Source organism: Paroedura picta, chromosome 6 (assembly GCF_049243985.1).
Source record: "Paroedura picta isolate Pp20150507F chromosome 6, Ppicta_v3.0, whole genome shotgun sequence".
Classification (NCBI taxonomy): domain Eukaryota; kingdom Metazoa; phylum Chordata; class Lepidosauria; order Squamata; family Gekkonidae; genus Paroedura; species Paroedura picta.
The window spans coordinates 5,445,945-5,461,030 of record NC_135374.1 but is presented as its reverse complement, the minus strand read 5'-3'; the positions used below and the strand labels follow the sequence as shown (position 1 = coordinate 5,461,030).

General features: G+C 51.0%; 1 protein-coding gene across 6 annotated transcripts in view; it reads right to left on the bottom strand.

Moving 5' to 3' along the window:
* Window positions 1–15,086, bottom strand: part of MYO7A (myosin VIIA) — a 125,093-nt gene that overhangs the window by 66,125 nt on the left and 43,882 nt on the right. For 5 of the 6 annotated variants that reach the window (XM_077341258.1, XM_077341259.1, XM_077341257.1 and 2 more), the window contains 9 exons: window positions 12,455–12,597; window positions 11,644–11,757; window positions 9,899–10,052; window positions 8,922–8,998; window positions 7,811–7,930; window positions 5,778–5,920; window positions 4,597–4,807; window positions 3,371–3,506; window positions 2,551–2,657 (listed from right to left, as the gene is read on the bottom strand). In XM_077341258.1, the coding sequence (XP_077197373.1) occupies window positions 2,551–2,657; window positions 3,371–3,506; window positions 4,597–4,807; window positions 5,778–5,920; window positions 7,811–7,930; window positions 8,922–8,998; window positions 9,899–10,052; window positions 11,644–11,757; window positions 12,455–12,597 (1,205 nt within the window). Of the gene's footprint in view, window positions 1–2,550; window positions 2,658–3,370; window positions 3,507–4,596; window positions 4,808–5,777; window positions 5,921–7,810; window positions 7,931–8,921; window positions 8,999–9,898; window positions 10,053–11,643; window positions 11,758–12,454; window positions 12,598–15,086 lie in introns of those variants that run through there. The other variant, XM_077341260.1, reaches the window with a different exon arrangement.

Here is a 15,086-nt window from a genome sequence, read left to right as displayed (position 1 = left end):
GGACGGAATCCCCGTAGTCTGGAGATCAGATGTACCTCTGGGATATCTCCAGGCCCTGCCTGGAGGCTGGCAACCCTGGTCTAAGGAGTGTCCCTCCCCAAATACCTGGAATCAGGACTGCTCCCGGTACCGACAACAGGACAGCTCCAGAAACAACCCAGTGCAAAATCGGACCGTCCTCTTCTCCCGTCTGTGTTCCCAACTGCCTGCAAAGGCCAGCTTGGACTTTGGCCATTTGGTTCCCCGCCTGATTTCCTGACCAAAAAAAGCCCTTGAGGCAGCAGATTTCTTTTTCTTGTCAAAAAACAATTTGCTTTCAAAGGAAATGCCCAAACCCTGGGAGTTTAGTCTCCCTCTCTTGCCGACACTGAAGGTGTTCAACCCCAGCAAGGACGCCTTTTCGTTTGGACAGAGGAATAAGACTGTAATGCATTAAAAACAGTTCTCTGTTTGACCATCCAGGCTGTTTGACCATTTTCCAGCTGTTGTGAAGGGGAATATCTATGAAACTAGCTGCTTAGAGCAGGGCTACTCAAACTGCGGCCCTTCAGATGTCCATGGACTACAATTCCCATGAGCCCCTGCCAGCATTCGCTGGCAGGGGCTCATGGGAATTGTAGTCCATGGACATCTGGAGGGCCACAATTTAACTACCCCTGACTTAGACTAATAGTTTGCCTGGAATGCTACAGACAGGCTAACATAGATAGTCCATCTTGATCTATCTCCAGAATTGGAAAAGCAGGGGTAGGTTAACCTGCTTGGGCTTGGGCTATTCATCGAAATTTGTGTGTATGGGGGGGTAGCCTGGGGAAGGCAGAATTTGGGGAGAGCGACAGAGCACAGCAGGGCTATGACTCCTTAGAGCAGAGTGGACGCTTTTGGAAGTCAGACACAGTGCGGTGGGTGCAGAGCTTAAAATGGTGGCTGCAGGAGGCGGAGCCAGACTCAAAAATGGCTGCCACAGCTTCCCTTCAGCCACACAGCAAAAGAGTCTTGCGTTGTGATGACAGCCGCTGATTTTATCTGATGTTATCCACTCCGAGTCTGTTGAGAAGGGCGGGCGATGAGAATTTAATTGGTGTTGTTAGAAAAAAGCCAGGGTCTAGGAGCACCTGCAGGGGTAGCATTCGCTGGCAGGGGCTCCTGGGAACTGTAGTCCATGGACATCTGGAGGGCCGCAGTTTGACTACCCCTGCCTTAAAGGCTATCGAACTTTGCGGCAGGGGAAATGCTTTTGGGAGTCCCTTCCTCAGATACAGCTGGAATGAGAGTCCATCTGTCCTTATATCACAAGGTGGATGGATTGCCATTCCACATGGCTCAATGGGGTGCCTTCCATGGAGATAGATCAAGATGTGGTGTGTTAGTCAGGCTGCAGCAGTACAAAAGAGCAAGAGGCCAGGAGCACCTTCAAGACTAACATTTCCGGCAGGGGAGGAGCTTTTGGGAGTCGCTGCTCACTTCTTTAGACAGCTCCTCTCCTGCCACCAATTTTGTTCGCCTTGAAGGTGCTCCTGGACATTTGCGCTTTCCTTTTTGATTCCGCATGCTCTGTCGGACCACGAATACTCTGCAGGTCTCCTGGGAGCACATCTGCGATTTCAGGATTCAGCGTGTCGCTTTCCCACACTGCCCGGCCTTTGATTTCGACACGAAAAATGCCCTGCACGTCTCCTCCTGCTTCGCGCTTTGTTCATGGGTACCGCAGAGACCTCCTCTGAGCCTCCCAGCTCTTATTACAGCCGTCCTGCCTCCCACCCCCACCCCGGGGAATGCACGGCCATTGGTTCACGCAGCACAAGCTCTACCAACACCTGTCTCAGGTGTGGATTGCAAGATCAATTTGCAGGTGAAAGGACAAAGAAAGGGAAAGGTCAGGGGGGAGGGAGAGGAGGGGAGGAAGAAGACCCAAATGAACCCTCTCCAGAGGTTTTCCTTCAGGAGAGGGAGGTGATTTTGTCCAGGGGTGGGAGCGGGGCAAGGGAGAGAAAACATCAACAGAAAATGAATTTGCAAAGGTAAAGAAGCTTTGTTTGCACGCGGGTGGGGGGGGGGCTTGCTGCCCCAGATTTAACTCTTTCTTTTCCTAGAAGGCTTTAGAACAGCCTTTCTCAACTGTTTTTTTTACCGTTGAGAAATCCCTGAAATGCCCTTCAGACTTCCAGAAACCTCAGAAGTGCTGCAATTGTACAGAATATGGTTGGGAAGCAGAGTTGTGGACACGCCCACCCGGGGCTCCTCCCCTTCCCACCTCCGGGCCTATCACTGGCCATGGGAGAGAGGGAGGGCAGTCAGCGTGACCATATATGGTCATATCACAAGTTTTAAAAATATATTAAAAATTAATTAACTCCCATTTATTCGGGAACCCCCTCCAAGGTGTTGAGAAAGACTGCCCAAGAAGCATGACTTTTTCTTTTTTAAAAAATGAGAGGCTATCATTGGATAGCTACATTGTACACGGGTACTTCCGAGTTCTGTGCACCAGGCACCCTCTTTTTAGAGTTCCCGCTCAGTCCCTGCGCCCCGTCACTAGAGATCTACTACCATGGCTACATCGGCTTGGAAGATCTGCTTGATGAATTTGTTTCTTGAGGAGTGGACTAGCTGGATGATGTCCCCGTGAAGCGTATCTCTGTTTTTCTCCAGAAACCCTGCAGGAGGAGAAGACAATGACTTGGACTGGATATTATTCCTTATTATAAAATATAGTATTCATTCTTTACTTATTTGAAACGTTTTTGAGCCAGCTTTCTTCCTTATGGAAATGCAGGTGGCTTATAATATAAATAAAATGCATAAGAAGAGTTGGATCTTATATGCCGCTTTTCTCTACCCGGAGGAGTCTCAAAGCGGCTTCCATTCACCTTCCCTTTCCTCTCCCCACAACAGACACCCTGTGAGGAAGGTGGGGCTGAGAGAGCCCTGAGATTACTGAAGAAGAAGAAGAAGAGTTGGTTCTTATATGCCGCTTTTCTGCCTGAAGGAGTCTCAAAGTGGCTTCCATTCACCTTCCTCTCCCCATAACAGACCCCCCGCAAGGCGGGTGGGGCTTAGAGAATTCTGAGAGAAATTGCTCTGTGAGAACAGCTTCTAGCAGGACTGTGACTGGCCCAGGGTCACCCAGCTGGCTGCATGTGAAGGAGTGGGGAATCAAACCCAGCTCATCAGATTAGAAGCTGCCACTCTTAACCACCACACGGCTTCATTTCTGCCAGGTAACTTCCCCCCAATTCCTTTGTAATCAATTTTTATAATTATGCTAACTGTCTGGGTTGTTTACACACAAATATCCCATGAGAGTGAAATGCAGTTCCATCACATCTGCCCATCCCAAGCTAGCTCTCGTGGGTAGGTTTCTGCTTACCATTCGTTTCATAGTATACGATGCCAGCGAAGTGGTTGATGCCGAACTGGGTGTCATAGTTGTTTTTGGGCGGGATGTAGTTGCTGTTGAGCTTATGCTGGGAGTTCAGCTTGTTCAGCATCGTGGTGTCCGTTCCCTGTGCCCACACAAACGAGAAAGCCCCGCAGTGAGAAATGTAGCAGTCCAAGGATCTGATTCCCCATCGCAGTTACTGTGGTTCAGCGAGCACGTGCTACTTTCTTGACTCCTTCGCCCATTTTGTTCTTTCTTGTTTTCTTTCTACCACAGCCTCATGTGCAAATTCTTAAATAAACTCATTGGAGGGGGATATGGTGGGTTAGGGTTAGGGGTAATTGTCAGTGTACCATATATCCCATAGGAAGTAGAAAGACAGCATCCAAAGTCTGCTTCTTACTTTTTTATTATTGTTTTTTATTGATTATATTTATGTACCGGCCTCCCTTGTGGCTCAGGGCATTTAATGTATGTTTTAAGGGAATTGGAAGAACCTAAGAACAGCCCTGCTGGATCAGACCATTGGTCCATCTATTCCAGCTTCCTGTCTCACACGGTGGTCAACCAGTTCATTTGGAGAGCCAACAACAGGGCAGAGAGGCCAAGGCCTTCATAAGAACCTCAGAAGAGCCCTGCTGGATCAGACCAGGGAAGGCCCATCTAGTCCAGTATCCATCTTACACAGTGGCCAACTGGTTCCTCTGGAGGGCCAACAACAGGGCAGAAAGGCTGAGGCCTGCCTCTGATAAGAACCTCAGAAGAATCCTGCTAGATCAGACCAATGGTCCATCCAGTCCAGCATCCTGTCTCACACGGTGGTCAACCAATTCCTCTGGAAGGCAACAATGTGCATAGAGGCTGAGGCCTTCCCCTGAGGTTGCCTCCTGGCTCTCAGAGGTTGACTGCCTCTGGACATGGAGGTTCTCTTCAGCCACCAGGCATATGCATTTGGGTCACCGAAAGCAGCTAAAATACCTTACGTGGAGATTTAGGGGAAAAACCTGGGGATGCTGGGGCTTGTTGAAAGAAGGACCTCAGTGGGGACCAATGTGCCCTGGAGTCCACCTTCCAAAGTAGCCTGAGGATCAGCTGCAATTCCAGGAGCTCTCCAGGCCCCACCTGGAGGCTGGCAACCCTGGCTGCAACCGATTACAGCCTGGCATAGAACATAGCCTTGGGACCGTCGCCGCAGTGGGAGATACGTGGCTGACCTTGGGGAACTTGCTCTCCTCGTCGATGAGCGAGATGATGTTCATGGGCTTGATGGCGATCATGTCCAGAGCGTCCTGGTTGTCGGTGAACTCGATGTGCTGCCAGTTGATGTTCTCCAGGTTGTACTCCTCCTGCTCCAGCTTGAAGACGTGGCGGACGAAGAACTGCTGCAGGTTCTCGTTGGCGAAGTTAATGCAGAGCTGCTCAAAACTGGGGAGGAAGGGGGAGGGGTGTTGGGAGTGAGGGACTCAGCACGTCTGGACCTTCGGGAGGTTATGGGTTACCCAAGAGGCTTTGAGCTCTGCCTGAATTTTTGGGCCGTGTGCAATTATTATTACACAACTGAAGAAGTCCAACTACGAAACTAGCAAATACCTAGGAGAGTAATCTGGGTTGGGCTTGATGGTGATTATGAAAGATCTTGACAAGAAACTTTTCTTCTTGCTCGGTTTAATGTTGACCTCCAGTTGAACTGATTGATTGTCCCGGAGGGACGCACCACAACCAATGGGATGAAATTAATTCAAAAGAAATTCGAAACATCCGGAAGAAGTTCCTGACAGTCAGAGCGGTTCCTCAGTGGAACAGGCTTCCTCAGGAGGTGGTGGGTTCTCCATCTTTGGAGATTTTTAAACAGAGGCTGGAGAGCCATCTGACGGAGAGGCTGATTCTGTGAAGACTCAAGGGGGTGGCAGGTGACAGTGGGTGAGCGAGGGGGTTGGGAGTGTCCTGCAAGGGCAGGGGGTTAGACTAGATGACCCAGGAGGACCCTTCGAATTCTATGATTCTATGATTCTATAGGCTGCCGCTCCTGGCCCAGCCAGCTCACGGTGGCTAACAACAAGCTTCAAATACAAATCAGAACTAGAAAACTGACACATAAAGCCCCTCACCATCTTTGTCGCCCTCTTCTGGACATGCTCCAGTTTGTCTACCTCCCTCTTCAACTGGGGTGCCCAAAACTGAACAGAGGACTCCAAGTGAGGCCGAACCGGAGCGGAGTAAAGTGGTGCCATCACCTCCCGTGATCTGGACATGATACTCCGTTTGATAGTTCCTCTTTCTTCCTTCCCTCCCACCAAGGCAGTGGGGAATTGACACCCAGCCCCCATAACCCTTTCCCCCCCACCACCCACTAGGTCTTGGCAGCCTGTAGAACGTGCTGTGATGGGGCCTCTACCTGTTGACGGCGAAGTTCTCGAAGCCAAAGATATCCAGCAGCCCAATGGATCGCCTGACACTTTTGTGCTCGTGGGAAGGAGGCCTGTAGATGGCCGCGTTGATCTTTTCCACGATCCACACAAAAAGCCTTCCGTAGATTCCCTGAAAAATGTTAACAGCGGAAGTTAACTTTAGACAAACCTAGTCAGGCCCTTGAAGAAACAGGGATGGTTTTCAAGATGAGCCTGATGAGATCTAGACAGTGAACATTCTCCAGAAGCCCTGGCCTGGATAGTCCAGGCAGGCCTGATCCCCTAGAATCATAGAATCATAGTTGGAAGGGACCTCCTGGGTCATCTAGCCCAACCCCCTGCACTATACAGGACACTCCCAACCCTCTCGATCACCCACTGTCACCTGCCACCCCCTTGAGCCTTCACAGAATCAGCCTCCCTGTCAGATGGCTCTCCAGCCTCTGTTTCGAAATCTGCAAAGATGGAGAACCCACCACCTCCCGAGGAAGCCTGTTCCACTGAGAAACCGCTCTGACTGTCAGGAACTTCTTCCGGATGTTGAGATGGAATTTAGAATCATAGAATCCTAGAGTTGGAAGGGACCTCCTGGGTCATCTAGTCCAGCCCCCTGCACTAGGCAGGACACTCACATCCCAATCTACTGTCTACTGTCACCTGCCACCCCCTTGAACCTTCATAGAATCATAGATTCATAGAGTTGGAAGGGGCCTCATGGGTCATCTAGTGGAGGCAGGCAATGGCATAACCACCTTCATGAAACCCTGATTGAGAAAGGCTGTTCCAGATTAATCCTTTGGCATGTTTAGTGGTGAATATAATTGGACCCATTGGCTTTTCTTGCATAGGTCCCTTGCAATGAAGAAGAAGAAGAGTTGGTTCTTAGATGCCGCTTTTCTCTACCCCAAGGAGCCTCAAAGCGGCTTCAAATCACCTTCCCTTTCCTCTCCCCACAACAGACACCCTGTGGGGTGGGTGAGGCTGAGAGAGCCCTGAGATTCCTGCTCGGTCTGAACAGCTTTTTCAGTGCCGTGGCGAGCCCAAGGTCACCCAGCTGGCTGCATGTGGGGGAGCGCAGAACCAAGCCCAGCTCACCAGATTAGAAGTTCGCACTCCTAGCCACTACACCAAACTGGCTACAACATATGATATTTTAAAAAATCAGAAGAGGAAGAGCTGCTTTCTTGGACCCCACTTTTTATTATTTCAAAACGGCTTCTATTCCTCTCTGCACCAGAGACACCCTATGATGTAGGGTGGGGCTGAGAGAGCTCTGGGAGAACTGTGATTAGCCCAAAGTCACCCAGTCAGCTTTGTTGGTCTCAAGGGGGCTTACAATTCCTTCCCTTCCTCTCCCCACAACAGACACCCTGTGAGAGAGCTGGGGCTGCAAGAGCTCTAAGAGAACTGTGGCTGGCCCAAGGTTACTCAGCTTGCTGCAGGTGGAGGAGTGGGGAATCAAACCTAGTTCTCCAGATTAGAGGCCCGTACTCTTAACCACTTCAGCAAGTGGGGGGCACCACAATTTCATTTGGGACCCGATATTAAAACCTGTGAGCTAAACATAACTTGTGAGGTAAATTTGGCTGTGAATATCTGATTGGCTCTCCCTAAACACTTCCACAGCAGGGAGCGGGGGCTGGAACCTGGGACTTCCAGATCGTAGGCTGCAATTAATGGAGGACTCTGATCTGGAGAACCTGGTTTGATTCCCCACTCCTCCACACAAAGCCTGCTGGGTGTCCGTTCTCCTACAGCTCTTCTCATGGAGCAGTTCTCTTAGAGCTCTCTCACCCCCACGGACCTCACGGGGTGCCTGTTGCGAGGGAGAGGAGGAGAAAGGTGTTGGTAAGCCGCTTTGCAATTCCTTCAGGTAGTGAAAAGCAGGGTATAAAGAAATAGCTCTTCTTTTAACCGCTGCCCCCATGCTAACTGTCCATAGAGGGGCAACTGAATTCCAACAATTCCACAATGGAAGAAGAAGGGGGGGAAGAGAAACTGAAGCAGAGCCAGTCCTGACCTTTACAAAAGCGTCCCTCACGTCCAGAGCCTGCTCCATGCTGAGGGGGGTCGAGACCGTCTCCCCCCGCGTGATAATTGTGCGGCTGGTGAGACAGTTCATCACATCTTGAGGGTCGACCTGGAGGCACAGTGAAGAAAAAAAACACAGGCCAATAACTGTTCTGGCTGACAATGGGCAGCTTTTTACCATTACTAGCTCTGCCAGCTAAGTCGAACCTCCATGTCAGGAGGCAGTATAGCTGAGTGGCAGATTTGGGGAATCCTTTAAAAAACAAGGGGAAAGTGGCATTCCCCTTTTGCTCTGATTGCAAATTCCCCCGAATGACCAGGCGTTAGAAGTTTAGGCTCGGTTCAGACACCGAGCAAAACCCATGTTCAATTAAAACGTAACTCCAGGGACCGCGAAGGAAAAGAGAGAGAGCCAAGATAAGATGGATTGACTCGATCACGGAAGGTCTGAGAAAGCCTGATAACGCCAGGGCATTTTAGCGCTCACAGATTTATAGATAAGTCGGGAGCCACTTGATGGAACTTAACCAAGATCAAATCTGTAATGAAAAAGCCAAAACCAAACTGAAAAACCATCATGAAAAGAAGCATAGGAATGTGCAAATAACCAAGACCAAACAGGACTTTTCAGGTACGGACCTGAAAAAATATCTGTATTTCTCAATATTCCCAATCCCATAACAGTACAGGATTGGGACTCAGAAAATAGTCAGAAAAACTGAATATTTTCAGCACCAAGGCGTTTAAAGAGACTGAGAGCCCTTTAATGCCTCAGCATCAGAGTTCAGTCCAAGCTACTGCTTAGAGCAGGGTTTCCCATCCTGGGGTCCGTGGACCTCTGAGGGTCCCCGGGAGATCCAGAGGGGGTCCTTGACCTTTACCCTCCTGCCTAAATAGAGGGAACCCATCAAAACCAATCCAACAACCACTTTGAGCCCCTGGATTAATTTGAGCTCATTTGTGACAGGTCAGGTGCCACTGATAATTACTTCAGGATGATCCTCTCTCTCGGATCATGATCAGAGTCACCAGAATTCGACCAGCGAAAGGGAACCCCGATGGATAAGCAACAAGACCAGGAACAGAGGAATTCACCTCACCTCCAGTAACGAAGCTGCAGTGATCAGAGACGACGAATGCAGAACTTCACAAGCGTCCAGGTTGTCATACGTTCGAGCTGTAGGGGATAGAATCCGGCTTAAGAAAAAGAATCACAAGCTCCAATGTATTTATTGATTTGGTCCAATCTCTAGTAGAAGGGTGGTGAAACTAGCTCTCCAGATGTCCCTGGGCTCATGGGAAATGTAGTCCATGGACATCTAGGCCACGCCCTAGTACCTTTTTATCCCACCTCTTCCAATAAACTGATGATGATGATTATTATTATTATTATTATTATTTAATTTTTAGACCGCCCTTCTCCCAATAGGTCTCAGGGCGGTTTACAACATAAATAGTTAAAACACAATAAAATCCCCATAAAAACCCCAATTAAAAGTGATGGTGGCCAACATCCTGTTCCAATTTGTAATTGAGCAGTTTATTAAAATATCTGTACCTTATCTCAATAGAGCTTTTAGGGAATTCTTGCCAACTGGAAAATGAGATCCTCCATATTTTATTTTCTTAAACTTTCTCCCAATGATTTATAAAATTAGAAACACTAGCCATTTGGTCACGTACCTTCTCCAAGTACTCCTTCCATACAGCTATTTCCTCATTCTTATCTACATCGCTTGTGTGTTTCTATTGGTTCAGAGGTTTTCCCCCTGTTCCACCTGTGTGGCTCCTTCTAGTGGTCGATTCCATATTACACCACTTTATGTCCAGCACACCTCCCTGGAGATTTAAACGGAGGTGCAATATTGAATCGACCACTAGAGGCAGCAAAGCACAGGACCGCCCCCAAGCAACAGGAATGCACAAGCGAAATAAAATATAGGTGAAAATCACCTATTTGAAGATCACAGAATGTTTTTCCCCGGTGAGCCTCATGTTCCCAATCTGCTCATTGTCTCCGGAATAAAACCTGACTCATCCCACTGAGAAATGGGGCTCTATTTCCTGTGCATACTACCTTCATACCGCAAGTTCCCCATGTGCAAGATGGCGGCCAACAGCTTGGAGATCTCCCAGTTCTCGGTGTCGGTGAACATGAGGACTTTCATCGCCGCCCGGATGTTGGAGTACTCTTTGCTATCGTCTCTGCCATCACAGGTAATGCAGTTACCCTACAGGGGAAAAACACACAAATACACAAACCTGTTTTCTACCAAGTCAGACCACAGGGATTCCAGTTACATTTTTGCCCACGCCAGGGGTCCCCGATCTTTTTGAGCCAGTGGACACCTTGGGAATTGTGACACAGGGGGCTGGGAGCGTTGACAAAATGGCCACTGTGGGAGGCGGAGCCAAAAACAAAATGTCCTTCACATAAACACACACACACTAGCGGTAGCCCCAATATAAGAGACAAGAGGAGCTCTTCTGCCGGGTCTATGGTTGAGGCCAGACCAGGAAGATCTGAAGTCCCCCTGGCAGATGAGGAAGAAAAATCTAAAATTTGGAGAGTCCTCAATAGCCACCCATTGCTGGGGGTGATGGGCCAGCACTCGGGGTCTCCCTGATACCAGATGAGAGCTAGTGCTAGGGGATTTTGAACTGATGCCACTATAGGGATTTTTAAATGGGTGTTTTAATGGGATTATATTGGATCTTTTTTACTGGGGTTCTGTTTGTGACCCACCATGAACCAGTTTGCTGGGTGTGGCAGGATAAAATCAAATAAATAAATAAATAAATAAATACATACATACATACATACATACATACATACATACATACATACATACATACATACATACATACATACATAAAAAGGTAAAGGCATCCCCTGTGCAAGCACCGAGTCATGTCTGACCCTTGGGGTGGCGCCCTCCAGCGTTTTCATGGCAGACTCAATACGGGGTGGTTTGCCAGTGCCTTCCCCAGTCATGACCGTTTACCCCCCAGCAGTAAGCTGGGTACTCATTTGACCGACCTCGGAAGGATGGAAGGCTGAGTCAACCTTGAGCCGGCTGCTGGGATTGAACTCCCAGCCTCATGGGCAAAGCTTTCAGACTGCATGTCTGCTGCCTTACCACTCTGCGCCACAAGAGGCCCTTTACATACATACATACATACATACATATAATGCATAATATAAATGAGGCTCTACCACTAAGCCAGGGCGTCTCTTCAAGGTTTTTCAGGGTCTCAGGCAGAGGTCTTTCATATTACTTCCTGCCTAGTCCTTTTAACTGGAGATGCTGGGGACTGAACCGGGAACCTTCTGCCTGCCAAGCAGAGGCCCTGCCACTTGTCCACGGACCTTCCCCAATTTGAGTCATGAGATAATATAAAGCAGGGGTAGTCAAACTGCGGCCCTCCAGATGTCCATGGACTACAATTATCATGACCCCCTGCCAGCTGGCAGGGGCTCATGGGAATTGTAGTCCATGGACATCTGGAGGGCCGCAGTTTGACTACCCCTGATATAAAACTTTGCCGTTCACTAAGGTGGTACAACTGGGTTGGGGCTGTCCCACTTCAGACCAGTGGCATCAGTTCAAGTAGCCAAAATCTCTGACAAAACAGTAACAAAAACCAGGGAACTAGATATCATGGAGACGGGTTTGAGTCCAGAGGCTGTCCGTCTATAAGACCACAGAAATAGCCTTCTTGCCCCACGGACAACTAGGCTCAAGTGGAAACGAAAATGCCCAGCTCTTAACTTTAACTCACAACGCACATTTCCTCAAAGCCACGCTCCGTGGTGCTCACCATAGAGAGGTAGTTATAGTCCGCTGCCTTCCGAAGGCCCAGAAGCTTCTTCTGTTCAGGTGTCATTCCTTTCAACATGCAATAAAACACATGGTAGTTTCTCTCATCATGGGCCTGGAAGAGGAGGAGAAGGAGAGGGAGTTGAAGAGCTGGTTTCAGAACCACTAATGGACACCTTTCCCTTCCTCTCCCCACAAAAAAAAACCTAGTAAGGTAAATAAGGCTGAGAGAGCTCTGAGAGAACTGTGACTGAACCAAGGTCCCCCCAGCTGGCCTTACATGTCTCAAAGTGGCTGATAACCATCTTCTCTTCATCTCCCCAAAGCAGATGCTGTGTGAGTTAGGTGAGGCTGAGAGAGCTCTGAGAGAACTGTGACTGAACCAAGGTCCCCCCAGCTGGCCTTACATGTCTCAAAGTGGCTGATAACCATCTTCCCTTCCTCTCCCCATAACAGATGCTGTGTGAGTTAGGTGAGGCTGAGAGAGCTCTGAGAGAACTGTGACTGAACCAAGGTCCCCCCAGCTGGCCTTACATGTCTCAAAGTGGCTGATAACCATCTTCCCTTCCTCTCTCCATAACAGATGCTGTGTGAGTTAGGTGAGGCCGAGAGAGCTCTGAGAGAACTGTGACTGAACAAAGGTCCCCCCAGCTGGCCTGACATGTCTCAGAGTGGCTGATAACCATCTTCCCTTCCCCTCCCCATAACAGATGCTGTGTGAGTTAGGTGAGGCCGAGAGAGCTCTGAGAGAACTGTGACTGGCCTCATGTCTCCACCTTCTCTCTGGTTCCCTGCCGTGTGAGAACCCTCACCTGTCGACAAACACGAGATTTCTCCAGCAAGTACTGCTCGATCTTGGCTCCCTCGATAGCCCCTCGCTTGTTGAAGTGGATGTCGATGTATTTACCGAACCTGCTGGAATTGTCGTTACGGATGGTCTTTGCATTCCCGAAAGCTGGAAATGACCAAGTGAGAAGGAATATGTCATTGGTAGGACGGTCACCAACCTAAGGTTTGCCCACTTCTGGTTGGGCAACTCCTGAAGACTTGGAGAGTGGAGAGATTTAAGGAGGGGACAGACCTCAACAGGGCAAAATAACAAAGTTTATCCTCCAAAGTAGGCGTTTTCTACAAGGGAATTGATTCCGGTAATCAGCAATCAATTTTATAATAGGGTCATCGACCAGCATATTTATCACATGCAAATATTAAAAGCATTCCGAAGAAGAAGAAGAGTTGGTTCTTATATGCCGCATTTCTCTACCCGAAGGAGTCTCAAAGAGGCTTCCATTCGCCTTCCCTTTCCTCTCCCCACAACAGGCACCCTGTGAAGTGGGTGAGGCTGAGAGAGCCCTGATATCACTGCTCAGTCAGAACAGTTTTAACAGTGCTGTGACTAGCCCAAGGTCACCCAGCTGGCTGCATGTGGGGGAGCGGGGAATCAAACCCGGCTCACCAGATTAGAAGTCTGCACTCCTAACCACTGCACCAAACTGGCTCTTCAACGTTTAATCACAATGTGAGAGGTCTAGACAAGGGAGCGTCAAATGTCATGAAACATAAGATTGGAGATTATACAGTTTAAATCAGCTATGCATATGAAGAAATGACTAGCAAACAATGTGGCAGATGTAAATATAAAAAAGAATCCTGGCAATAAAAGCTACTTCATTGTTCGGATCTCAACTTTTTCACTATTGAGAACCCCCTGAAACATTCTTCAGGCATTGAGAAACCCCAGAAGGGGAGCAATTGGGAAGAATAGGGCTGCGGAGCAGAGCTGTGGACGCGCCCACCCGGGGCCCCTCCCCTTCCCACTCCTCCAGGCCCCTCATTGGCTATTTGGGGAGAGGGTGGGTGGGTCAACATGACCATATATGGTCATATCACCCGATAAATGTTAACCCTGGTTGAGACAGCCTGCTATAATAAGGCCTTCTAATCAGACCAGGAGTCCCTCCAGTCCAGCATCTTGTCTCACAGAAGGGCCAGCCAGTTCCTCTGCAGGGCCAGCCACAGGGCAGGGAGGCCGAGGCCTTCCCCTGAGGAGACCCTCAGAAGAGCCCTGCTGGGTCAGGCCAGGGAGGGTCCCTCCAGTCCAGCCTCCCGTCTCACCCAGGGGCCAGCCAGTTCCTCTGCAGGGCCAGCCACAGGGCAGGGAGGCCGAGGCCTTCCCCTGAGGAGACCCTCAGAAGAGCCCTGCTGGGTCAGGCCAGGGAGGGTCCCTCCAGTCCAGCCTCCCGTCTCACCCAGGGGCCAGCCAGTTCCTCTGCAGGGCCAGCCACAGGGCAGGGAGGCCGAGGCCTTCCCCTGAGAAGACCCTCAGAAGAGCCCTGCTGGGTCAGGCCAGGGAGGGTCCCTCCAGTCCAGCCTCCCGTCTCACCCAGGGGCCAGCCAGTTCCTCTGCAGGGCCAGCCACAGGGCAGGGAGGCCGAGGCCTTCCCCTGAGGAGACCCTCAGAAGAGCCCTGCTGGGTCAGGCCAGGGAGGGTCCATCCAGTCCAGCCTCCCATCTCACCCAGGGGCCAGCCAGTTCCTCTGCAGGGCCAGCCACAGGGCAGGGAGGCCGAGGCCTTCCCCTGAGAAGACCCTCAGAAGAGCCCTGCTGGGTCAGGCCAGGGAGGGTCCCTCCAGTCCAGCCTCCCGTCTCACCCAGGGGCCAGCCAGTTCCTCTGCAGGGCCAGCCACAGGGCAGGGAGGCCGAGGCCTTCCCCTGAGGAGACCCTCAGAAGAGCCCTGCTGGGTCAGGCCAGGGAGGGTCCCTCCAGTCCAGCCTCCCGTCTCACCCAGGGGCCAGCCAGTTCCTCTGCAGGGCCAGCCACAGGGCAGGGAGGCCGAGGCCTTCCCCTGAGAAGACCCTCAGAAGAGCCCTGCTGGGTCAGGCCAGGGAGGGTCCCTCCAGTCCAGCCTCCCGTCTCACCCAGGGGCCAGCCAGTTCCTCTGCAGGGCCAGCCACAGGGCAGGGAGGCCGAGGCCTTCCCCTGAGAAGACCCTCAGAAGAGCCCTGCTGGGTCAGGCCAGGGAGGGTCCCTCCAGTCCAGCCTCCCGTCTCACCCAGGGGCCAGCCAGTTCCTCTGCAGGGCCAGCCACAGGGCAGGGAGGCCGAGGCCTTCCCCTGAGAAGACCCTCAGAAGAGCCCTGCTGGGTCAGGCCAGGGAGGGTCCCTCCAGTCCAGCCTCCCGTCTCACCCAGGGGCCAGCCAGTTCCTCTGCAGGGCCAGCCACAGGGCAGGGAGGCCGAGGCCTTCCCCTGAGGAGACCCTCAGAAGAGCCCTGCTGGGTCAGGCCAGGGAGGGTCCCTCCAGTCCAGCCTCCCGTCTCACCCAGGGGCCAGCCAGTTCCTCTGCAGGGCCAGCCACAGGGCAGAGAGGCCGAGGCCTTCCCCTGAGAAGACCCTCAGAAGAGCCCTGCTGGGTCAGGCCAGGGAGGGTCCCTCCAGTCCAGCC